The following is a 27,709-nucleotide window of genomic DNA, read 5'->3' as shown; positions in this document are numbered from 1 at the left end:
TGACTTATCTCTGCAACCGCATGGCAAACGGTACCGGAGCGCCATGTCTAGGTCCAAAAGGCTCCTTAACAGCTTCTACCACCAAGCCATAAGACTGCTGAACAGCTAATCAAATGGCTACCCGGACTATTTGCATTGACCCCCCCCCCCCCTTTTTTACGCTGCTGCTACTCGCTGTTTACCTCAATTACCTCGACTAACCTGTACCTTCGCACATTGACTCGGTAGCGGTACCCCCTGTATATATAGCCCCGTTATTGTTATTTTATTGGGTTACTTTTTTTAACATTCAGGGTTTTTTGTAAATATTTTCTTAACTCGCAGTTTTCTTAAAACTGCATTGTTGGTCAAGGGCTTCTAAGTAAACATATTCGGCAAGTGTGACAAATTACACAGATTTGATTTGAATTAGCTTAGTAAAAATACATGTTTTGTCATACCCATGGTATGCGGTCTAATATTTGAAGAAGAAAAGGAGAGCCACACACTCTAGGAGTTCAGATGCAATAATTTAATAACCTAATATCCAATATTTCGACAGACAAGCTGTCTTCATCAGGGTATAATGACAAACAAAGCGCGTCACTAGTTTATATAGTGTCAAAGGACACATACAGGTGTCTATCATCATGGCCGGGTGTGGCCTGATATCATTGGTTGTAACGTAGGCTAATGTGATTAGCATGAGGTTGTAAGTAACAAGAACATTTCCCAGGACATAGACATATCTGATATTGGCAGAAATATAATAATTTACAGTGGCTATTATAGTGAAAGAATACCATGCTATTGTTTGAGGAGAGTGCACAATTTTGAACTTGAAAAGTTATTAATAAACAAATTAGGCACATTTGGGCAGTCTTGATACAAAATCTTTAACATAAATGTAATGGTTCATTGGATCAGTCTAAAACTTTGCACATACACTGCCATCTAGTGGCCAAAATCTAAATTGGACCTGGGCTAGAATAATACATTATGGCCTTTCTCTTGCATTTCAAAGATGATGGTACAAAAAAATACAAAAGAACGGTTGGTTTTTTCTTTGTATTATCTTTTACCAGATCTATTGTGTTGTATTCTCATACATTCCTTTCACATTTCCACAAACTTCAAAGTGTTTCCTTTCAAATGGTACCAAGAATATGCATATGCTTGCTTCAGGGCCTGAGATACAGGCAGTTAGATTTGGGTATGTCATTTTAGGTGGAAATTGAAAAAAAGGGGCGGATCCTTAAGAGGATCCACGCAGCCTCTCGTTTGTAACAATAAATTGTCGAGGGTGACATGTTCAATGACGATATAACGGAGGGACGAAATTGAGTGGTTCGCTTACAAAAAGTGGGCCTCAACTGGGTAAGTCGAGTTCCTACACCTAATGCTGCCACGATGCTCCGAGATTCACACTTTTAATTTGCGCTTTGTTTTACCCACATAATTTTTTGCCACAAAGACAAGTTATAAGATAAATAACTGCCTTCGTGGAGCACGTGATAACACATTTGATTGGGATCTGTTTCCCTATTTGGGGGTGTTTGAAGGATCTACATTTGTAAGTGCCATTGCATTGAGCGCAGCCATTATACTTGTAGTTTCCATCCGGTAGAGGCGCAAATAGAGGAATATTTTGGGGTGGTAAATCAGAGTTTACCATTCGATCTCTGAGATTTCTGCCTGCCAGAATACGACCAAGGGAGGGTCCGAAAACACATTAGCGATACTGTCATCGGATCTTAGAATGTGCCAATGTTTGTGAACGATCCCCTTAATTTGTTCAGAGCACTTTGAATAGCGGGTAGTTAGAACGCAAGAATGCTTCTTTTTGCAAGACTGTCCTTGAAAGAGATCATGTCTCGATTTGTTTAGAATTTTTTCAATGGCTGTATTAATCTGACCATTTTTGTACCCCCTCTCCTTGAATTTTCTTTGCGTCTCAGCCATATTTCTGTCTAAATCATAATGTTTTTTGCAAATTCTTTTGATTTGACAGAATTGGCTGTAGGGCAAACTGTTTTTCAAGGGAAGCAGGTGACAACTATCAGCCCTCAACAAACTGTTACGATTAGAAGGTTTCCTGTAAAGATCAGTGTATAGAACATTATCTTCACACAAAATCAGAAGATCAAGGAAACTGATTTGACGTGTGTCAGATTGCATAGTAAATCTCAGGTGCTCAGAACAAGAGTTAGTAAAAGCATGGAATGCCTGGAGCTGTTTTGCATCACCCCTCCATAGAACAAAAATATCATCAATGTACCGTTTACAAATAATAATGTTAGGCAAGAAAACATTTTTGAGAGGGTTGAATATTGACTGTTTCTCCATGTAACCCACATACAAATTAGCATGGTTAGGAGCCATAGGGGATCCCATAGATGTACCCTTCGTTTGAATAAAGTAATCATTTAGAAACATGAAGTAGTTGTGTGTAAGTACTATTTAAGCCAATGTTATAATGCATGCACTGGAAGGTACTTCATTGGGGTCACGTTACAGAAGAAAATGTTCCATGGCTTCAATGCCGACCCTCATGTGGGATATTTGTGTATAACGACTCAACATCAAAAGTAACGAACAAAGTATTATCAGGGAGAGGATCAAGAGATTCAGTAATATAGATCATACTGCTGGTGTCACGTGTGCTCCCTCTCCAGCCTCTAGGTCACCAGCCTGCTCGTTATGGCACACACCTGTCACCATTGTTACGCACGCATTATCAGACTCACCTGGACTCCATCACTTCCCTGATTACCTTCCCTATATATGTCACTCCCTTTGGTTCCTTCCCCAGGCGTTATTGTTTCTGTTCTTGTGTCATGTCTGTGCGTTGGTCGTGTTTCTTATTTTGTATTATGTTGTGTTTATTTATTAAAACACTCGCTCCCTGTACTTGCTTCCCGACTGGCAGCGCACTCGTTACAGCTGGTGTCCTTTACAAAGGTCTAATAAAAAAGTCAGCAAAAGTCGATAAAGGGGCCGTCACTGCGTCAATGCCCACAACAATAGGGCGCCCTGGAGGTTTTGTAACATTCTTGTGTAATTTCAGCAAAGTTAAAAAGGGTGTTGAATAGCCAAAAAGTCATGTTCTTTTTTGGTGATTTGACCAGAACTTAAATACCCATCTAAGACAGAAAATATAGTGTTCTGAAATTGGGAAGTGGGGTCACTTCAGAGTTTCTTGTGAAAGGTGTTGTCAAGCAGTTGTCTATGACACTCATTTACATAGACTGTCCTATCCATGAGTACAACCGACCCACCCTTAACAACAGGGCGGGTAAGGACTGACGTGTCAGATTGTAAATCAAGGAAAGCTTGTTTTTCATCCTTAGGTAAATTATGGAAATAAACTCAGCCAAAAAAGAAATGTCCTCTCACTATCAACTGCGTTTATTTTCAGCAAACTTAACATGTGTAAATATTTGTATGAACATAACAAGATTCAACAACTGAGACATGAACTGAACAAGTTCCACAGACATGTGACTAACAGACGTGGAATAATGTGTCCCTGAACAAAGGGGGGGTCAAAATCAAAAGTAACAGTTAGTATCTGGTGTGGCCACCAGCTGCATTAAGTACTGCAGTGCATCTTCTCCTCATGGACTGCACCAGATTTCCCAGTTCTTGCTGTGAGATGTTACCCCACTCTTCCATCAAGGCACCTGCAAGTTCCCGGATATTTCTGGGGGGAATGGCCCTAGCCCTCACCCTCCGATCCAACAGGTCCCAGATGTGCTCAATGGGATTGAGATCCGGGCCCTTCGCTGGCCATGGCAGAACACTAACCTTCCTGTCTTGCAGGAAATCACACACAGAACGAGCAGTATGGCTGGTGGCATTGTCATGCTGGAGGGTCATGTCAGGATGAGCCTATAGGAAGGGTACCACATGCGGGAGGAGGATGTGTAACGCACAGCGTTGAGATTGCCTGCAATGACAACAAGCTCAGTACGATGATGCTGTGACACACCGCCCCAGACCATGACGGACCCTCCACCTCCAAATCGATCCCACTCCAGAGTACAGGCCTCGGTGTAACGCTCATTCCTTCGACGATAAACGCGAATCCGACCATCACCCATGGTGAGACAAAACCGCGACTCGTCGGTGAAGAGCACTTTTTGCCAGTCCTGTCTGGTCCAGCGGCAGTGGGTTTGTGCCCATAGGCGACGTTGTTGCCGGTGATGTCTAGTGAGGACCTGCCTTACAACAGGCCTACAAGCCCTCAGTCCAGCCTCTCTCAACCTATTGCGGACAGTCTGAGCACTGATGGAGGGATTGTGCGTTCCTGGTGTAACTCGGGCAATTGTTGTAGCCATCCTGTACCTGTCCCGCAGGTGTGATGTTCAGATGTATCGCTCCTGTGCAGGTGTTGTTACACGTGGTCTGCCACTGCAAGGACGATCAGCTGTCCGTACTGTCTCCCTGTAGAGCTGTCTTATGCATCTCACGGTAAGAACATTGCAATTTATTTCCCTGGCCACATCTGCAGTCCTCATGCCTCCTTGCAGCATGCCTAAGGCACGTTCACACAGATGAGCAGGGACCCTAGGCATTTTTCTTTTGGTGTTTTTCAGAGTCAGTAGAAAGGCCTCTTTAGGGTCCTAAGTTTTCATAACTGTGACCTTAATTGTCTACCGTCTGTAAGCTGTTAGTGTCTTAACAACCGTTCCACAGGGGCTTGTTCATTAATTGTTTATGGTTCATTGAACAAGCATGGGAAACAGTGTTTAAACCCTTTACAATGAAGATCTGTGAAGTGGTTTTAATTTTTACGAATTATCTTTGAAAGACAGGGTCCTGACAAAGAGATGTTTCTTTTTTTGCTGAGTTTATATGTACTCCTGTTTGTTCTTAAGGAGATTACCACGAGTCTGCAATATGTCTCAAAAGAGTGATTGCGATTGGCTGGAGGTACAATATAACTCTTACTTCGAAAAGGAGTCGTAGTATGTGCAAGTGAGCAGCCTACATGATCAGTTGAAATATCACGATTAGGGGAGCTAAAGTATTCCCTTAAATGGATGTTTCTAAAAAAAATTAAAATAAATAAAAACGTAAACATGTCTACCTTAACATCGAAGTCGTTGCACTGAGTTGTAGGCACAAAATATAACCCTTTATTAAGCAAGGAGACATGGGCAGGGCTCAATATCTTGATAAATTAAAGACTGTGTGAACGGTCCCCTCTGCCTCTGGTAGTCGTTTCTTCTTAACCCCGTCGGGGTCTAATATACCATGGCTGTCAGCCAATCAGCATTCAGGGCTCAAACCACCCAGTTTATAATGTAATTTATGTAACCATAATTAGTGGGTCTAATTCAATTCAGGTCATCAGTCAGTCAGTCATTGTATCCCCCATAGTCAGGGAGTTATGCTGAACATGAGGAAATGTGCAATTACTGTGTGAAGATGATTTCCTCAATTTTTGAACCCTTAATCAGACACTTCAAATTATGCTTTGTACTGTGTAGGTCTATTCCTACCTTCTTTGGTATTCACATGACTATTCTCAAGAGCTCTGCAATTGGTATGCACTACACACCCTCGGACCCTCGGAGTCTGATTAAAACAAAAGGTTGGCACAGGTCTGGCACCACACAGAAAGCGACATGTGCCTGGAATGAAGAGTTCCAACTTTGAGGATGACAAATACATCCTTTGGGTGCCACACTGCAATAAACAAAAACAGCAGCCTCCAGCCAAGGGTCAGATTAGTATGGAAGATATTGTGAAGGAGAGAGAGGCGGAGGGTGATGAGAGGAGAAACAGAGAGAGAGGGGGGTGAGAGAGAGAGAGAGAAACCCTTATGGAAAAAACACATGATTTCACGGGAAATGTTCACATTTTGCACGTGAAATCATGTGAAACCATGTGGTTTTGGAACACTTCAAATGTGATGATATTTCACATGAAGTTTCACGAGAATTTTCACGTGATCACATCACCTTTCACATGTGGATTAAAATGTTCACATGTAAATATTTTTCACATGAGATTTCACAGGTGAAATCTGCAAACAAAAATGACTCGTTACACGGAACCCAAACCGGCTGCGCGCGTGCGCCATCGTGCGCTATCGTGCATAAATGTATTTTGTCCCCCTACACCAAACGCGATCATGACATGCAGGTTAATATATCAAAACAAACTCTGAACCAATGACATTAATTTGGGGACAGGTCGAAAAGCGTTAAACATGTATGGCAATTTAGCTAGTTAGCTTGCTGTTGCTAGCTAATTTGTCCTGGGATATAAACATTGAGTTGTTATTTTACCTGAAATGCACAAGGTCCTCTACTCCGACAATTAATCCACACGTAAAACGGTCAACCGAATCGTTTTTAGTCATCTCTCCTTCCAGGCTTTTTCATCTTGGAACTTATATGGTGATTGGGATCTACACTTTCATAGTATTACCACAACAACCGGCAAAAAAATATCACCCACATGGGTATAACCAATGAGGAGATGGCATGTGGGTATCTGCTTCTATAAACCAATGAAGAGATGGGAGAGGCAGGATTTGCAGCACGATCTGCGTCAGAAATAGGAATGACTTCTATTTTAGCTCTTGGCAACGCAGACGCTCGTTGGCGCTCGCGAGCAGTGTGGGTGCAATAATTGAATAACATATATTCCTAAATTTATTTTGCAACGCTCGCTTTGTAATCAGGGTATTAGGATGTCACGAAATAGCCACAGTGTTTTTAGCTTACATATTTGACACACTGGCATGCATGACATTGTGTATGTTTATCAACATGTTCCCACTGGGGATTTGAACTCACACCCTTTCAGTTCACGGCATTCCGATCTTTGGTGGCTACACCACCAATGCTGTGTCAATGACTGAATTCACTTTTATTCCTTCATTTTGGACTTCAGATTAAATTTCAGCTTTGTTCAAAATACACACAAGAAAAACTATTATGTTAATCATAGTGATTCAGGAGTAACATTAAACCAGAATAATATGCCCCACCAACATTAGACAACTATGAAGAAAACCCTCAAATTGATTAAATAAGTAAATCAAATCACTACAGATGGCACTCTTTTGCTAAGTGCAGAAATGTGTTATAGACAGTGGCGATTTTAGCATGTAAATCTTGGGATGCCGGCCAGCAAAGCAACAACACAACACTAAACAATACATTTATTGCACTATAACGGTGACAAATGGTGCCCACAAACTGTTAGGGCCTACATAAAGCTGTCCCAACAGCAGTACCAACACCTTACCAATGCTACAGTTCATTCAGCCTCATTTACTGCCTTTAAAAAAACATAGCTGATATGGCTGACTTGCTTAATTAAACAAATGTGGTTTCTAATGACAATTGAGATGTACAAACTATGGCATAAGGGGACGACAAGCGGATAAGAGGCAATCTGTAATTTCGATTAGGACATTAATGAGCGCGAGACGACGGACGTAGTCAATATAACTATTTGTTCAGCACTTTTGAAATGTACAGCGACAGAATTCAGAACATGGGCCGTTCTTACATATAAACAGACATTGAAAGCTCTTACAATATTCGGTGATTACATTTCTCTAAAACAGATTATAAGCAAACAAGCACACATCGGCCACGAACGATGTGTTTACAATACCGTGTTGGTGAAAATAGACCAAATTATTAGGGTGTGGCACATGAGCTACTAACCGCTTACTACACAACATACACTTAGTATTACTTTAGCTACAGTATACATATCTCTCTGGCATCCTATATAATTTATGAAGCAGCATAAGACATTTTTGGACTCACGTTGTGATGTGCTTGAACAGGAAAGTGGCGTGGTGGTCCTTCGGGGGCAAATTTTGTCATCAAAGAGATGACGGATTTACAATTCCGAGTTGAATGACCATTCAAAACGTATTTTCCCAGTTGTAGCTAATTCTTCCCGAGTTCCCAGTTGTCTTGAACTCACAGTTAGCCACTGATTCCTTCCCAAACCACTCATTGTTGAATTTGCGATTTCCAACTTGTTGTGTAATGTTTATGTCCATTTGCCGATGAGCACCGAGACATTTTATCTCTAATTTCTCTTCATATGACAAGGATTGAAAATTATTTGATTGTCGACTTGATTCATGGTGACGACTGCTAGCTTGCTAGCTAAGATTTTGAAAGTATGATGTTGACATGCTGTTTCATGAGTGACAGAAAACTGAGTCAATCAGGTGCAACGCTCTGTATTTTTCTGCTGGCTAGCCCTACCACCACAGAAAGCACTGAGCTAGGCTGAAACACCTGCATTTTGGAGCTGCCTTACTTAAGAAAGCAAAAAAAGAGACCATGTTTGTATGCGGCTTTATTAACTCAATTACATGTTTTTTTGGTACTGTAACGAACGTCGTCGGGAGAAGGAGAAGAGGACCAAGGTGCAGCGTGGTAAGTATTCATAATACGTTATTTTAATAAATATGAACACTCTAACAAAACAACAACACGACAAACGAACAGTTCTGTAAAGTGACGAAAAACACTAAACAGAAAATAATCACCCACAACTCAAAGTGGGAAAACCACCATAGCTAAATATGGTTCTTAATCAGAGACAACGATAGACAGGTGGGCGGGCATTTCACCGCGGTGGCGGCTCTGGTGCGGGACGTGGACCCCGCTCCACCTTAGTCTTGGCCCACTTAGGTCTTGGCCCACTTAGGTACCGCCGACCCCGGACCGGGGACCCTCGCAGCGGGCCCCGGACAGGATGGCGACACTGGCTGCTCCTGACAGGAGGGAGACTCTGGCTGCTCCGGACAGGAGGGAGACTCTGGCTGCTCCGGACAGGAGGGAGACTCTGGCTGCTCCGGACAGGAGGGAGACTCTGGCTGCTCCGGACAGGAGGGAGATTCTGGCTGCTCCTGACTGAAGCCCGTCGCTGGAGGCTCCGGACTAGAGGGCGTCGCTGGAGGCTCCGGACTAGAGGGCGTCGCTGGAGGCTCCGGACTAGAGGGCGACGCTGGAGGCTCCAGACTAGAGGGCGACGCTGGAGGCTCCGGACTAGAGGGCGACGCTGGAGGCTCCGGACTAGAGGGCGTCGCTGGAGGCTCCGGACTAGCGTCCTTCGTTGGAGGCCTCGTGCCATAACTCCTCACTGGAGGTTTCGTGCCATGGATCCTCACTGGAGGCTTCGTGCCATGGATCCTCACAGGAGGCTTCGTGCCATGGATCATCACTGGAGGCTTCGTGCCATGGATCATCACTGGAGGCTTCGTGCCATGGATCCTCACTGGAGAAATGCCTTATGGAACATGTGAACTTTCATGTGCCTTAATAAAAAACTTGTATACCATCTGTAAATGCGAATAAAATTGTTAAATTACAAGCCTAGTTGGATTAGCCACAGAAAAAGTCAGCAACCTTACCGCTAGCCATGATTGGCTGAGATAATGAGTGGGCTGGACATGAGTTCGGATTGGTCTGTCATATAGCACGCTTCTGTTTATTTGAGCTGGTCAGTATGTGTAGGTAATCCTGTCTAACGCAGCTTTAAAAAAAAATGTTTGCGTAGTAGAAGTGCATAGTAGAACTGTTGCTCTCCACTTTCTGGAGGACAGAGTGTTGAAATCAGTGGAATTAGAGTATGATAGCTAAGGATATGGAGAAAACACCTGTCTCCGGATTACATCTTAAAACTAAGGGCAACCATGGCATCCGTGACAGTGAGAAGTGCCCATCCATGATGTATACGGGTAAGATAGTCTGGCTAGCTACGTTTTCAGATATTACATGTTTCTAATTTTGACAGAAAGTTTTTTTCATTTCAAGTTAAAGTGTACTGTTAGCTAGCTAACGTTAGCTGGCTGGCTCGCTAGCTAACATTACGTGTATGATCTTATTATTCGTATCTCAGAGCCATTTGCTTTGCTAGATATAGTCTAATGTTAGCTAGCTAACCTTGAACCTGGTTGGTTAGCTACCTGCAGATTCATGCAGGGTAGTAATGTCATGAGTTGGGATAGACGTAGCTGGTAATTTCGCTCTGGCTATCTTCTCCGATTTCCGAGCACTTTCGTCTGAGTGTACCAGAGTGCAGAATAACTGACGAATTTACAAATTATCAACACCTGTTGAAAATGGCTGGTGTCAGTAAATATTGGCAAAATTGTTTCCAGCAGCACACCAACGCTCTGGATAACATGAAAACAGCCTAACCAGCTCTGCTGGGGCAAGTATAATGGTCAGTGAGCTGTTCTCTTATTTGTGTCTGGAAGTAGCCGACCAACATTAGCCAGTTAGCTTGGGTGTTTGACTGCTGTTGAAAGGACAGAACGCTCGGATCAACCCTTAAAGAGATGGGTGGGGCTAAAGCATAAGAGGGTGTGAACAATGCTGAATGGGTGTAGGCAAAGAAGAGCTCTCCAGTAGGTACCAAAATGTTCAAAGGCCATTTTTAACTTGAGGTTACAGGTTTTATCAACTTTCAAAGCAGAATTACTTTCCCATTGTTCCTCAAATGCAGCGTATGATATACAATTTTGTAACTCTGTGTCTCTTCTTTTATCCAATGTAAAAAACACAATTTCAAAGTTTGCTACATAAGACCAAATCAAGGCATCAAGGCGGTTAGTCACAAATAGATTCAGTGATGATTTCTCCTGCTGTCCTGCCACCTGTTCTGTTCTATCAGTCACACACACGCACGCACGCATGCACGCACACACACACACACACAACCAAAAAGATCCACTCTTCCAGAAAAACTCATCCAATAGATAACCACCCACCCAGGAAGCAGGTTTTCAGATTTTCTTGCTCTATCTCCTGGTATTTGGAGTGTCTATGTCTGTGTCAAGGTCATGCCCCCTGTTACTTCAGCCTGTAACGATCTCAGATCGAGGTACAGATCCAGTCATTGTGTGTGTCTTTATGCTGCACACACACATGCATGCACACACACGTCAGTGGAGGCTGGTGGGAGGAGCTATAGGAGGACGGGCTCATTGTAATGGCTGGAATGGAATACATGGAATGGAGCAAACATGTGGTTTCCATATGTTTGATGTGTTTGATACCGTTCCATTTATTCTATTCCAACCATTACAATGAGCCCGTCCTCCTATAGCTTCTCCTACCAGCCTCCACTGACACACACACACCCGAGCATGCTTAAAACAAATTGTTCCACAAAATCACCAAGATGTATTCTGACCCACGAAAGGAAAAAACATGCTGGACCATGTATATACAAACATCCGTGACGCGTACAAAGCCATCTCCCGCCCACACTTCGGCCAATCAGATCACGTCTCTCTGTTCCTACTCCCCGCCAACAAGCAGCAACTCAAGAGGGAGCCACCAACATAGAGAATCAATGCTTCAGAACTGTTTTGAGAATACTGATTGGAATATGTTAAAACCTCTCTGGGATCGCGGGACGCTAGCGTCCCAACAACCTGTTAAAATGTAGAGCGCCAGATTCAAAAAAAAATCTATAAAATCAAACTTTATTAAATTACACATATAAGATACCAAATTAAAGCTACACTCGTTGTGAATCCAGCCAACATGTCAGATTTCAAAAAGGCTTTTCGACGAAAGCATAAGATGCTATTATCTGATGATAGTACAGAGGCTACACTCTCTTTTTTGACAATTTCAACCATGCCGGCGCTACTCAAAACGCAGAAATAAAATATAAAACATGCATTACCTTTGACGAGATTCTTTTGTTGGCACTCCAATATGTCCCATAAACATCACAAATGGTCCTTTAGTTTGATTAATTCCGTCCATATATATCCAAATTGTCCATTTATTTGGCGCCGTTGTACCAGGAAAAATAGCGTTCAATTTGCGCAAAATCACGACAAAATATCTAAAAAATTACCTCTAAACTTTGCCAAAACATTTCAAAGTACTTTTGTAATACAACTTAAGGTATTTGTAAACGTTAATAATCGATCAAATTGAAGACGGGTCAATCTGTTTTCAATACAGGATATCAACAAACTCACGGTACTTTTCAAGTCTTGCTCAACTCTCAAACATAAACAAACGACGTCACTCCACTTCCGGGTCAATATCTTTCTCAGTTCACTAAGGAAAAACCTTAACCTTTTTCCATACAATGGCGACATCCAGTGGAAGCAGTAGAAACTGCGTGGATAGTAATTAGAATTCTGGTGTGCCCATGAAAACCCATTGAACATACAGGAACTTAACAATAAAAAAGTTAGTCCTCAGGGTTTTGACTGCTATATAAGTTCTGTTATACTTACAGATATGATTCAAACAGTTTTAGAAACTTCAGAGTGTTTTCTATCCAAATCTACTAATAATATGCATATCTTATATTCTGGGGATGAGTAGCACGAAGTTGAAATTGCGCACGCTATTTTTCCCAAAGTGAAAACTCTGCACCCTATCCTCAAGAAGTTTTAAGAAATGTATCCACCCAGGAATCATTCACCAACATTGAGGAATGTACATCGTCAGTCACAGGAATCATTAGGAAATGTGTTGATGATGTTGTACCCACAATGACAATCCGGACATACCTCAACCAAAAACCCTGGATGCACAGAGATATCTGTACCATGCTGAGTGCCCGTACTGCAGCATTCAATGCCAGCATAACGAACCCCGATGACTCGGTGGCGTGCGACGCATACAAGGCAAGCAGGTACGACCTCTCTAAATGCATTAGGGTTGCAAAAAGACAATACAGACTCAAACTTGAATTAATGTTGGACAACTCAGATTTAGGACACATGTGACTAGGACCACAGACTATCACAGACTACAAAGGCAAATCCAGCTGTGTGGTGCCCACCGAAGCCTCCCTCCCAGATGAGCTTAACACATTCTATGCTTGCTTCGAGGCAGACAATACCGAACCATCCAGGAAGACTCTCGCTGCTCTGGACGACCAGGTGCTTTCGCTCTCCGAGGCTGACTTGAGGAAAACTCTCAAAAGAGTGGAAACTCCTAATGGCGCCGGCCCAGAGTGTGTGCTGACCAGCTGGCGGGCGTCTTCTCGGATATCTTGTCCCTGTCCCAGGCTGTAGTCCACACTTGCTTCAATGAGACCATCATCGTCACAGTGCCCAAGAAAAACAAGGTGACATGCCCAAATGACATTCCCGTCACATTCACCAGGTCATCATGAAGTGCTTTGAGAGGCTGGTCATGGCCCACATCAAGGCCAGCATGCCAGGCACACTGGACCCACTCCAATTTGCCTACCGCTCCAACAGATCCACGAAAGATGCCATTTCCATCGCTATTCACACGGCCATAACACATCTGGACAAGAGGAACACCTACTCTACATGACCAAAAGTATGTGGACACCTGCTCGTCGAACATCTCATTCCAAAACATAACAGCCTCCACTCTTCTGGGAAGGCTTTCCACTAGATGTTGGAACATTGCAGCGGGGACTTGCTTCCATTCAGCCACAAGAGCATTAGTGAGGTTTTGCACTGATGTTTGTCCTCGCTCGCTGTCGGCGTTCCAATTCATCCCAAAGGTGTTCCATGGGGTTGAGGTCAGGGCTCTGTGCAGGCCAGTCAAGTTCTTCCACACCAATCTTGACAAACCATTTCTGTATGGACCTCTCTTTGTGCACAGGAGCATTGTCATACTGAAACAGGAAAGGGCCTTCCCCAAACTGTTGGAAGCACAGAATCATCTAGAATGTCATTGTATGCTGAAGTGTGACGGATCCCTCCAGAACTGTCATTACGCACACCTGGTCCCCATTTACTTGATTCGTAATTGTATAAGTGTGCCCTTTGATCACCGTGTTCTTGTTGATTATTGTTACAATGTCCGTTGGTCGTGTGAGTACCTGTGCCGTGTTGTTTTGGCTTTCGTGCCACTTGTATTGCGCAGATGATTACGGGTCTCATCCCATGTGGTATCATTGTGCACTTGTGTTTATTTATTCGAGGTACTCCTTGCTCTTTTGTTTCGGTTTCAACCCTGTGTTTTGTATGCGTGTTTGTTTGGTCTTCGTCCCCGTGCCTGTAATTTGGGTATAATAATTCCTGCGCCTGTCTCCCGATCCTTCATACCAACGTGACATGTAGCATTAACATTTCCCTTCAGTGAAACAAAGGGGACTAGCCCGAACCATGAAAAACTGCCCCAGACCATTATTCCTCCTCCACCAAACTTTTCAGTTGGCACAATGCATTCGGGCAGGTAGCGTTCTCCGGGCATCCGCCAAACCCAGATTCGTCCGTCAGACTGCTATATGGTGAAGCGTGATTCATCACTCCAGAGAATGCGCTTCCAGTGCTCCAGAGTCCAATGGCAGTGAGCTTTACACCACTCTAGCCGATGCTTGGCATTGTGCATGGTGATCTTAGGCTTGTTTGCGGCTGCTCTGCCATGGAAACCCATTTCATGAAGCTCCAGACGAACAGTTCTTGTGCTGATGTTGCTTCCAGAGGCAGTTTGGAACTCGGTAGTGAGTGTTGCAACCGAAGACAGACGATTTGTACACGCTACGCACTGCAGCACTCAGCAGTCCCGTTCTGTGAGCTTGTGTGGCCTACCACTTCGCGGCTGAGCCATTGTTGCTCCTAGACGCTAATTTATATCACACTGATAGTAAGAGCATGTGGATATAAGCATCTGGTCCTCTGTACCTCAGTTGGTAGAGTATGGCGTTGGTGCTTGCAATACCAGGATAGTGGGTTCGATTCCTGGGACCCCCGGTAACAAAAATTAATGCACGCATGACTGTACGTCGCTTTTGATAAAAGTGTCTGCTAAATGGCTTTTATTTATTACATGTATATTACATGTAGGCCGAGTACGTGTGACCGATATACTTCAGTCTTGCAAGCAACCTTCTTCACCCTTGAAACAATGGAGAAAAATGCCTCCCTATCAGTAATAGATCTCAGATAAACTCCCAGAGGAACAGGACTCACACACAGATAGCTGTTGTGTTCTGCCACCTTATCAGCCCCCTGACAAGCCTCTTTCTGCTGTGACTGTTTCATTAAACAAATTAAACAATTTAGTTGTTAACTTGAGAGAAAGGAAATAGATTTCCCATGGCCTCTCGTGGGAACAACAGGAAATGACCAAGGGCCACCAGACATAACTAACTGGATTTACATGATGTGTTCATGTACCATTATTTTAGACCCAACACCTGGGATCTGTTGGGGCATTTCTGCGGGATTGGATCATCTGTTGTTTTCACACAATTTTATCTTTGACATGTTCATTTTAATGTAGTTCCAGTCTGTTGTCGTCCGGACAGACTCCGGTACAGAGTTGCAGTCACCCAAGTCATAAACTGTTCCCTCTGCTACCGCACGGCAAGCGGAACCGGAGCGCCGAGTCTAGGACCAAAAGACTCCTTAACAGCTTCTACCCCCAAACCATAAAACTGCTGAACAGTTAATCAAATGGCCACCCGGACTATTTACATTGTCCCGCCTTTTTGTTTTTACACTGCTGCTACTCGTTGTTTATTATCTATGCATAGTCACTTTACAAATTACCTCCACTAACCTGTACCCCCGCACATTGACTCGGTACCGGTACCCCCTGTATATAGCCTCATTATTGTTATGTAATTTTATTTTGTTACTTAAAAAAATAAAATAAATAATGTTTACTTTAGTTTATTTAGTAAATATTTTCTTAACTCTATTTCTTGAACTGTGTTGTTGGCTAAGGGCTTGTAAGTAAGCATTTCACGGTAAGTTCTACATCTGTTGTATTCGATTTGATATGATTTGCAGGGAGGAGACATGATAGTGTCAGCGTTGGAGTGTGTGTGGCCCCCCATGGTGCTTCAATGAGATGAGGTGATCTGTTCGTGTTTGTGTGAGCGTGCGTGTGTGTGTCACCTGGGGCGACCCAGCGGCTCAGACATTTGGGCCATGGTGCACGTGAATAGCATGGGTAATGGCATCCAGCATCCATCATCTAGCCCTGTCTCCTCTACATTGCAGGCTGATGTCAGAGACAGACCCAGGCCTGGTCTGCCCCAGGCTACTGGCAACAGCAGACGCAGTAGACTGATTGTAAAACAAGGAAGGATGCTGTTATTTAGTGAAGACAGGACAACATAGGAAGATTGTCTTGTTGTGTTGTCTACCTAATATAAAAACAGTTATGGTCACTCAACACAGTCACAATTTATTTACCGGTGTAGGATCTTAATTTGACCAGTTTCTCACAGCTGGATTCATGCAGCAACAGGAAATGTGAATTATTGTGGGAATTATAATTAATGGACATTTTTGTTGGGGTTGATACATTTTTAGTTAGGGCAAATCTTGTCTGAAATTTAAAGTGGAAATTGCTAACTTTAGAAGCCTTTTTAAATCTTGAATACACTACAAGTTTGCATTTCCTGCTGTACAGGACATTTCCTGCAACATCTGTATTCTCATATCTGTCTTCAACGCCAGCGTGCTTGTCCTGTTCCAATCCCGCTCACCATACGGCAATTACAGGACCGTTTTACCAAACAAACAGACAAGAGTTCATGTCCTCCTTGGAATCTTCTTCAGTGCAAGTGAGTGTGTGTGTGTGTGTGTGTGTGTGTGTGTGTGTGTGTGTGTGTGTGTGTGTGTGTGTGTGTGTGTGTGTGTGTGTGTGTGTGTGTGTGTGTGTGTGTGTGTGTGTGTGTGTGTGTGTGTGTGTGTGTGTGTGTGTGTGTGTGTGTGTGTGTGTGTGTGTGTGTGTGGATGAGAGAGGACTGTCACAGAAAATCAAGTGGTGATTCAGTGATGATTTCTCCTGCTGTCCTGCCACCTGTTCTGTTCTATCAGTCACACACACACACACACACACACACACACACACACACACACACACACACACACAGACACACACACACAGTTAACAGAGTCATGTCACTGTGAATTCACAACACAGCTTGTTTACCAACGCACAGCTCCCCAAAATCAAACATCATCACTATAATGCTACTTTACCCAGCAGAATCAGAGACAGAATCAAGACTCACTGTTGTCTCTCAACAACGAACGAAACACATCACTATATTCAGTAATGCTGTTTTACCCAGTCAGTGACACACCAAAAAAATCCATTGGAGGTTATACATACAACTTTCTTTACACTTGAAGAGCTTCTTTCCAAAACGCTAACATTTTTATTTTCACGGCAATGACTTTTTAATCTCTCAAAAAAATCATGTTTTTTTTGTGAAAAGCTATATCGTCACACTCTCAGATCATTTTTTAATTTTATCTTAATGGGCAAGTCAGTTAAGAACAAATTCTTATTTTCAATGACGGCCTAGGAACAGTGGGTTAACGGCCTTGTTCAGGGGCAGAAAGACAGATTTTTTACCTTGTCAGCTCAAAGATTCGATCTTGCAACCTTTCGGTTACTAGTCCAACGCTCTAACCACTAGGCTACCTGCCACCCCAAATAAGTAGTACTCCTAGATTTTACACAGTCAAATGTAACAAATAACTACAAATTTTACATACAGTATGTGACATCAATATTTAATCAAATGTTTAAAAAAATTATCAATACAGTAATATGAGATCTGTATGTAAAACATTTAAATTTGACATTTAAGACATTTAGCAGATGCTCTTAACCAAAGCAACTTACACTATTCATCTTAAGATAGCTAGGTGAGACAACCACATACATTCAAATATAAAGTATTCCATTCCAGCTAAACAATGGATATATAGCATTTTTCTACCAAAAAAAAACACACATTTTAATAAACATCTCAAATCTATGAATACAACATCTGAGAACACTAATATTTTACTCACTCGTGAAGGTACCCGTAAGAAATTATTTCTGGTGAAAAAAACACAAATGTGAAAAATATGTGGATTTAGCGTAAACCCTTCACTTGCTGCAGTCTCTCGTGACAGACTTTTTTCCATTCAATGGTACTGTAGCTGACCAGCAAGCACGCGAGATTTGGGTCTGGGTGCCAAGATTACTCACTGTTGCTATGCTTATTGTCATTGAAGGCTAAAACAACAGAGCTTTGGACAGGGATTGGGCACTCAGAGATGATGGTCTACACTGACTCACAGGAAGTATTACGTCATTCTCATCCCCTAACTCTCCCATCCCAGGCTGATCACTAGAAATACACTTCTATTTTGTACGTTTGAAAAGGCCCTGAGAACGTCGATATATGCCTTCTGCTGTGCTCACCAAAAAAAGAACAACTATTGCCCAGCACTGGCACGAACTCATGATGCTCAGAGGCAAAGTGCACTGCTCAGACTGAAATGTGCTGTTCTGTCCACTGCGTCACAGCAGTTCACAATGCTCTAGCAAGCCTTTCCCAAACCGTAGCCCCCCTAACTTGACCAATCGTAATTAATACCTAAACTTAACCCTTTGAGTTGTTTCTGTTTTAGCCCTGTAACCTCGCGGAATTAACATTGTAACCACGCTTAATTAATGCGTCAAAGATAGACAATCCGTAATGCACAGGATTTCGAAGTGAAACTATGAGATCTTGTTACCCATCCTCCCCTAACTCTCCTATCTGTGACAGTGATGAAGTGCCCTGGCTGGGCTTTTCTGACTCCTCAGTGAAAAATGAAGCCATTAGTTTTGCAGGACCGACCGGTGCTGGGGTAGGGAGGGAAGATGTATGTGTGTGTCGTGTGTGTGTTGGTATGTGTGTGCTCTTAGGCATCACACGCCTGCATCACTAACCTATCCGTCTCAATCACAACCCCAGCCTGAGCCTAGCCAGAACAGGATAGCATTCAGATGTGGAAATGTATATATCCACTTGTATTGTGAATGGAACTTTGGCAAGTCACATTGATACTTAAAGACATGTTCTGGAACTTTGGCAAGTCACATTGATACTGAAAGACATGTTCTGGAACTTTGGCGACTACAAAATATTTTTTTAAGTCTCCCGCTTTGGGCTGGATTTGTCATGCATGCATAATCTATGAGCAGAATTAGTCTTACCTCAATTTACCACAAAATCCCTAGTTTGAAAGCAACTGTTTTTTTGGAAGCTGTGCTGCACCATTTTCTCTACATTTCCACTTACGTGGGCCAGCCCCCGAGCAATTCGAGTTCTAGCCAATTAACTTCAACCCCATCGCCATTTGAGAGGCAGCTAGCAAGATAGCTCTGCTAGAGCAAGAGCAATAATGTGGTGCACTTATCTGCACATTTGTGACGTAGTACTCAATTTTTCGGGGTCCACTTATGGCTTAAGTGGCGCTAATTTCACTGGCTAAAAAGTATACAAATGTACAGGATAATCACTTTAATACAGTATTTGAATCTAGCTTTTTGACTACAGCATAGCGATCCATTTTTGTTTATATTCAGTCTTTGTTGTGTGTTCAACAAATGTCCAAACGTCCACATTGTCCTGGTGTTATAGTGTGTGTGAGTGATTTTCAATGTCCTCTCACTCACTGCAGGCGAAGCCAGGGCCTGTATCCACAAAGCGTCTCAGAGCAGGAGTGCTGATCTAGGATATGTCCATGCAATCTTATTCATTATGATCTAAAAGTCAAACTTGATCCTAGAGACTCTTTGTGGATACGGGCCCAGGTCTCTACACAGTATGTCCTGAAGGGAGTCAAATTTCCCCAGCTTTCTCCTCTCCTCTCCTCTCCTCTCCTCTCCTCTCCTCTCCTCTCCTCTCCTCTCCTCTCCTCTCCTCTCCTCTCCTCTCCTCTCCTCTCCTCTCCTCTCCAACTCATCTATTAGGCTATACTTTGTTTATGTGACCTTGATCTACAGTGTGTGTACAATCGGTGTCACGAGACTTGTTTGTCCTACAGTATAGATCTGTCAGCTACTCTAGTGTTGACGCATGCATGGACCAGAGGCTGCTGCTGCGGCTGCTGTCGGTGGCCGGTTCTGTTGGTAGTGATGCATGTCGACATGTGCCTACGATCCAAAATAACCCTGACTGTGTGTGAGAGAGTGTGTGGTGTTGCTCAGTTAAGGGAAAAATACTTCATCCTGTCCAGAGATGTAACCATCAAAACTACCACAGCAGCAGCTCACTTTTCTGTGATGAGGAATACAGTACAGTATATTATTTGCATGGTTGGCTTAACAGTATGTGTTATGAGGGCTCAATAAGCCAAAAGTCTGAAACAGATAATGAGGGGCTTGTTAGGAACGTCCAGGATCAGCCTATTGTTTGCCATCTGGTGAGACAGAGTAGTTTAGAAAACTACCTCAGGAGCCTGTCATCCCATGTTCTGTTACGCTTATAACAGGCCGCGACCTCCGACCTCCCCCTAATCATCCCCCACACCTACATTAGCTATTGTAACAGAGTTGGAAATGCATCCTTATACAGTTGGAAATGCAAATAAATGCATTTGTGTGAAATATAAACTTACAGTTTATGCCAGGTAAACAATTGAACTGGTCTCTCTCTCTCTCTCTCTCTCTCTCTCTCTCTCTCTCTCTCTCTCTCTCTCTCTCTCTCTCTCTCTCTCTCTCTCTCTCTCTCTCTCTCTCTCTCTCTCTCTCTCTCTCTCTCTCTCTCTCTCTCTCTCTCTCTCTCTCTCTCTCTCTCTCTGTCTCTACAGAGCTTTGTGGCCATGTACGATGGAGCGAGGGTGCCTTCACCCCAGGACAGTGTCAACGGTGTGCCCCCTGCTGCCGTGAACCTGGCAGGAACAGATGCGGGGTCAGGCGGGTCAGCGTCAGTGCCCACCCCGGCCGTGCAGCCCAAGCCAGAAGAAGAGGAGGGGCCTGAGGTGGAAGAGGAGGAGCCCAGACCAGAGCCTGTCCTGGTGAAGAAGGCCCATAGGGAGATCCTAGACCACGAAAGGAAGAGGAGGGTGGAGCTGAAGTGCATGGAGCTGCAGGAGATGATGGAGGAACAAGGGTGAGTTAAGTTTGGAGGGGTACAATGCACACTGGGTTTACATTTAGAGGGATACACCCTTGTTTGGATGGTCTCTCATGTAGACACACGCTAGGCTAGTTTGGTGGATACACAGCATAGGTTATGCCTTGGTTAATGAAGATTTTTACATTGACAGGAATACACATTTGAATCTTAAAAAGCAATTTTTACATGCTCACTACAGGTTACACGATGAATTAGACTCCTGATAACAATTATACATCAAGATGCTCTAGCATGGAGAGAGAGAAACCAAAAATACCAAACAGAGCCTTCAGTTTCTACCCTTTAATAATGATCTATCATGCAGCATTTGATGCACATTACCATTCTAATCGAAAATCTCTGCACTTAAAGAAAATGACAAGACAGCACTTCTTGCCTCCAGTCAGTAATGGCTGCCAGTCAGCCTGAGCCAGAGAGCTCTGAGAGTCATTGGAAGACACAGCCACTCTCATTAGCATGCTATCACTCCTCCAGAGCTAAATAAGAGAGAGCCTTAGCGATACACTAACAGCTAAGAGGCTGGCTCTACGCTATCTACACTACTACCATGGTGGATTTGTGTGGTGACTGGCATCTGCTCTAATCCTCCTAAGGCTCTGGCTGGCTGTGGCTCATCCATTCAGTCTGGCTGTGTGTGTGTGTGTGTGTGTGTGTGTGGTGTGTGTGTGTGTGTGTGTGTGTGTGTGTGTGTGTGTGTGTGTGTGTGTGTGTGTGTGTGTGTGTGTGTGTGTGTGTGTGTGTGTGTGTGTGTGTGTGTGTGTGTGTGTGTGTGTGTGTGTGTGTGTGTGTGTGTGCGCGTGTGTGCATGTGGTAACAGGCCTTCAAGGCAGATACTTCAGGCTAGCAGACCAGCCTCATGGAGGGTACACTAAATAGGTGTTCCAGGGACAGGCATACTTCTCCAGTCTAGCTGTGACAGTCCTTAAATAAGGTGTAGTGTGACCTTGTGTCTGGCTGTGAGGTGTGAACAGAGTTATCCTCTGAGACGACTGCACTGTACACAGCCCTGGTGGAACTCACAGAGGTTTCACACTTCACATTGTTGTGTGAACCAGAAAACGATTGAGCCTCGTCATTTCTGATAGAGGTTTACTGTGACGTAAGTTATAGCATCATAATGTTTATGATGGTAGACACTTAAACGCAGAGATATGGCTATTATTTATGAATAGAGATTTTGGATGACACAGCAGCTGGATGGCACAGCAAAGCACACTGTTGACACAGCAATGTTACTGGATGGATAGCAGTATGCAAAAATGCAGACCTTGGAAAAAAGTTGCCTCAGTACAAAGTGTATGCTACTCCCAGTTAGCAGCAGTGGTGTATGTTTGAATTGCAGGATAGGATAAGCATGTTCGCTAGTACTGCCAAACAGCATTTCTAACATAAATTTGATCATCATGCCTACAGGAAACGCTGAGTGTACAAAACATTAGGAACACCTTCCAAGTACTTAGTTGCACCCCCACTTTTGCCCTCAGAACAGCCTCAATTCATCGGGGAATGGACTCTACAAGGTGTCAAAAACATTCCACAGGGATGCTGGCCCATTTTGACTCCAATGCTTCCCACAGTTGCTTCAAGTTGGCTGGATGTCCTTTGGGTGGTGGACCATTCTTGATACACATGGGAAACTGTTGAGCATGAAAAACCCAGCAGCTTTGCAGTTCTTGACACAAATCCCTGCGCCTGGCACCTACTACCATACCCTGTTCAAAGGCACTTCAATCTTTGCTCTTGCCCGTTCACCCTCTGGATGGCACACATACACAATCCATGTCTCAATTGTCTTAAGGCTTAGAAATCCTTCTTTAAAAACCTGTCTCCTCCCCTTCATTTACACTGATTGAAGTGGATTTAACAAGGGACATCAATAAGGGATCATAGCTTTCACCTGGATTCACCTGGTCAGTCTATGTCATGGAAAGAGCAGGTATTCTTAATGTTTTGTACACTCATTGTATATTCTCTGGCAGCTGTATTCCAGTGTGTAGAAGGGTCATTCAAACTGTCCTTTAGGTGAGTCACAGTGAATAGATTGGGTAACATGAGATGCCTAACTGTCACGCTTAGGTGTATTGTATGAGAAGTGCAAGTCTAGCCCTAACCCTAAGCAGGATAAAGGGTTTTGAGGTGCATCCCCACTCCTCCAGAGCAATGAACTCATCCATGGCCCCTGCCTGGGGGTCTAGGATAAGTAGGGTCGGTTGCGTCTTAGCAACATTATCATATGTGCCTCTGCCTGGAACCCTCTTTGCTCCCCTTTCAGCCCCCCCATCCCTACCCAACAGTAAGCAGCCAACCACCCTCCCTCCCAGCCCTCCTCTCAAGTGAGGAGCCATGCTGGAACCTGGCCTCAGCCTCATTAGGGCTGATAGTTAATGGCGGCTGGAAGGCCATGCCTGGCTGGGACAGATTGATGTGGCTGATAGGGAGCTGGCTGCCTGGATGTCAGCAGCAGAGGATAGGAGAGCGGCACCACTGCCATCTGTCAGACAGGGAAGGGCCCACTCTCTCTGGGCTCCAGGCGGTCCTCTCCAGGCTCTGGACTAATTGCCTCCGGTTTGGTAAATGGGCCATATGTCCAATGGAGAGCCCCAGTGACAGCTATTATAAAGTAGAACCCCATGACTACCAGTTTGTTTGTTAAGTACGATAGAGCCACATGTTTTTATCCCAGCCCTCCATATTCCTCCACATTCAAACAAGGCCACTTTAAATGAAAAAGAGTGGGAGGGATTGGGGAGGAGGGGATAAATGGATGTAGAGAGGGATGAAGTAGAGGGAGATAGAGAGGGAGAGGAGCGCAGGGCTCAGGCATTAGAAGCAATTAAAATGGTGTCAGGAGTCTGTTTTCATCTGCTAGTGGATTAAAGCCACCGGGTCACCCTCTAACCTCCTAAACACACACAGACACGCGCGTACGCGCACACACACACACACACACAAACACACAGGCACCCTCCAAGGCCATGGTCAGGGATTAGAATAAAGTGACAGGTTGAATACCAACCCCCCTCTAACAGCGCCCCCATCAGTGCAACTTCCCTACCATCCCCCTCTCGCCCTCCCTCCCTCCTCCCTCCCCATCCAGGATGTATTAAATCAGTGGATTAATAGTCTGCCGTGTGTTATAGCCTCACAGCATCACCCTGGGAGCCAATTAGAACAGCCAGTCAATTAAAGGAGCCTGCTCATTAAGCTATCTGAAGCCTGCCAGCCTCCCCCATTTACTGGTACTAAAGGCTTCCACATGTTTCGGTTCGGCTGATGCCTAGCCGAACGAGTGTGCTCGCGTACCTTCGATCTTAGCTTGAAAAGACCTTCGCCTGAAAAACAAGAAAAAATCGGCAATAGTAGAGTTTGTCCATCTTGAGATGACATAGCCAGTATACACTTCCTCAAAATAGTTCGATTTAATCTATTTTATTTGGATGTTTTTGCCGAGGAGAACTTAGTTGCGCAATTTTACATCTAACTAGGATGTTTTGAGCAGTATTTCTCAAGTAAAAAAATGGGCATTAAAACACTTAATTGAAGAATCCCTACTGTTGACCACCGACGAAGGGGCGTAGACTTGCTTTAAGACATTTTTTTGTGTGCATGAACACACACAAAAAACCTTGCAGGTGGCCAAAACAAATAAAAACATTCCAAAATGTCATCATAATATACAGTACCAGTCAAAAGTTTGGACACGAATCAAATCAAATCAAGTTTTATTAGTCGCATGCGCCGAATATCAAATCAAATCAAATGTATTTTATATAGCCCTTCTTACATCAGCTGATATCTCAAAGTGCTGTACAGAAACCCAGCCTAAAACCCCAAACAGCAAGCAATGCAGGTGTAGAAGCACGGTGGCTAGGAAAAACTCCCTAGAAAGGCCAAAACCTAGGAAGAAACCTAGAGAGGAACCAGGCTATGAGGGGTGGCCAGTCCTCTTCTGGCTGTGCCGGGTGGAGATTATAACAGAACATGGCCAAGATGTTCAAATGTTCATAAATGACCAGCATGGTCAAATAATAATAATCACAGTAGTTGTCGAGGGTGCAGCAAGTCAGCACCTCAGGAGTAAATGTCAGTTGGCTTTTCATAGCCAATCATTAAGAGTATCTCTACCGCTCCTGCTGTCTCTAGAGAGTTGAAAACAGCAGGTCTGGGACAGGTAGCACGTCCGGTGAACAGGTCAGGGTTCCATAGCCGCAGGCAGAACAGTTGAAACTGGAGCAGCAGCATGGCCAGGTGGACTGCGGACAGCAAGGAGTCATCATGCCAGGTGGTCCTGAGGCATGGTCCTAGGGCTCAGGTCCTCCGAGAGAGAGAAAGAACGAGAGAATTAGAGAGAGCATACTTAAATTCACACAGGACACCGGATAAGACAGGAGAAGTACTCCAGGTTCGACAAACTGACCCTAGCCCACCGACACATAAACTACTGCAGCATAAATACTGGAGACTGAGACAGGAGGGGTCAGGAGACACTGTGGCCCCATCCGATGATACCCCCGGACAGGGCCAAACAGAAAGGATATAACCCCACCCACTTTGCCAAAGCACAGCCCCCACACCACTAGAGGGATATCTTCAACCACCAACTTACCATCCTGAGACAATGCAGAGTATAGCCCACAAAGATCTCCGCCACGGCACAACCCAAGGGGGGGCGCCAACCCAGACAGGAAGATCACGTCAGTGACTCAACCCATTTAAGTGACGCACCCCTCCTAGGGACGGCATGAAAGAGATTTGTACAACAGGTGTAGACCTTACAGTGAAATTCTTACTTACAAGCCCTTAACCAACAATGCAGTTAAACTTTGGTTGAGCTAACATAGGCTAATGCGATTAGCATGAGGTTGTAAGTAACAAGAACATTTCCCAGAACATAGACATATCTGATATTGGCAGAAAGCTTCAATTCTTGTTAATCGAACTGCACTGTCCAATTTACAGTAGCTATTACAGTGAAAAAATACTATGCTATTGTTTGAGAATAGTGCACAGTTTTGAACATGAAAAGTTATTAATTAACAAATTAGGCACATTTGGGCAGTCTTGATAGATTTTTAACATAAATGCAATGATTCATTGGATCAGTCTAAGACTTTGCACATACACTTCTACACTTCTTTGCACATACACAAAATCTAAATTGCACCTGGCTTGGAATAATACATTATGGCCTTTCTCTTGCATTTCAAAGATGATGGTACAGGTTGTTTGGGTATGACATTTTAGGCGAAAATTGAAAAAAAGGAGCCGATCCTTAAGAGTTACTCCCCACCCCCAAAAACAAATAACCAATCTAAAATTAAAATAATTGGCAAAAATATAAAATACTCACCCTACTAATTTATTTTCACTATTTTCTACATTGTAGAATAGTAGTGAAGACATCAAAAATATGAAATAACACAAATGGAATCATGTAGTAACCAAAAAATTGTTAAACAAATCTAAATATATTTTATATTTGAGATTCTTCAAAGTAGCCACCCTTTGCTTTGAACAGTTGATGTTGAAATGGGTCTGTTACTTGAACTCTGTGAAACATTTATTTGGGCTGCAATCTGAGGTGCAGTTAACTCTAATGAACTTTTCCTCTGCAGCAGAAGTAACTCTGGGTCTTCCTTTCCTGTGGCGGTCCTCATGAGAGCCAGGTTCATCATCGCGGTTGATGGTTTTTGCGACTTCACTTGAAGAAACTTTCAAAGTTCTTGAAATTTTACAGATTGACTGACCTTCATGTCTTAAGGCACATGAAAGTTACCATGTTCCCGAAGGCATTTCTGCCCAAAAAATGCATTTTGATAAAAAAAATAAAAACTTTCAAATGGCTCTCCTGTGAAGTCGTGACTTGCGACATATGCATAGTTTCCTGAAACGGGTCACATATTCTCTCTGACCTCAGTTTACCCTCTCGGTCAGGTTGGTCTGAGGATGGTAGGCCGTGGTCAGTTTGGCAACAACACCTCAGTGGGTACATAGCTCTTTGTCAATTCATGACAAAGAATTGACAAAGTGTTATCGCTCTACTCCTGAAGTGTTTGGAACCTGTTGTGGCCGTTCAAACCTTGGATCTCTTGGATTACTAGCAACATTGTTGTGAAGCTTTGTCAAACAAACAAATTAAAATGGGAGTCCTGGAGTTGGCCAACAACAACTAAGACCCTCGCCCCCTTCTCTTCTTCTCCTTCTCTTCTCCTTCCCTTCTCCATCTCCTGTTCTCTGACTTTGGAACATTTAAAGGCCTTGTTTTGTTTTGGCATACAAATACACCCCCCCCCCCCCACGCACACACACACTTACACACACACACATTCATGCACCAACTCACTCTTCACTGAATGAATACAGATTATTGCAAATCATCTAATGTTGATAACTGGGTTCTTTATTGTCTGTTACCTCTATGAAATTGCCTCGGAGTTGCTCTAATCATTAATATTGTATAAGATATAATTGGTTGGTTTACCCCGTGCTGTGACTTGTGTTTATATGGTGTGTCTTATCCATTCTCTCCACTTGCTATCTGGTAAACAGGCGACACTCTAGGCAGTATCTTCTGCTGATGTGTGGGGGTCTGGTAGCAGTACTCTCTCTATCCTACTCTTTTCACATCGGCAGTGTAAATACCTGCCTGGCGCCCCGAACAAAAATATGTATCTTTATCCCTCTCTAACAACTATGCTACACACTGACTTATACTCAACCAAAGTGCTACTCCCTATAGCAATGTGTTTTGGGGTATATATACAGTGCCTTCAGGAAGTATTCATACCCCACTTATTCCACACTCTGTTGTGTTACAGCCTGAATTCAAAATGGAGGACTTTTT

At 43.6% G+C, this 27,709-nt stretch overlaps 1 protein-coding gene across 2 annotated transcripts in view; it reads left to right on the top strand.

Annotated features, from left to right (window-relative positions):
* Nucleotides 1-27,709, top strand: part of LOC139582909 (serine/arginine repetitive matrix protein 3-like) — a 174,382-nt gene that overhangs the window by 75,184 nt on the left and 71,489 nt on the right. For both annotated transcript variants that reach the window (XM_071413367.1, XM_071413358.1), the window contains exon 2: nucleotides 20,537-20,838. In XM_071413367.1, coding sequence (XP_071269468.1) covers nucleotides 20,549-20,838 — 290 coding nt within the window. In that variant the 5' untranslated portion in view covers nucleotides 20,537-20,548. The remainder of the gene's footprint in view (nucleotides 1-20,536; nucleotides 20,839-27,709) is intronic.

This window comes from Salvelinus alpinus, chromosome 1 (genome assembly GCF_045679555.1).
Source record: "Salvelinus alpinus chromosome 1, SLU_Salpinus.1, whole genome shotgun sequence".
NCBI classification, from domain to species: domain Eukaryota; kingdom Metazoa; phylum Chordata; class Actinopteri; order Salmoniformes; family Salmonidae; genus Salvelinus; species Salvelinus alpinus.
This window is presented reverse-complemented; position numbering and strand designations above follow the sequence as displayed.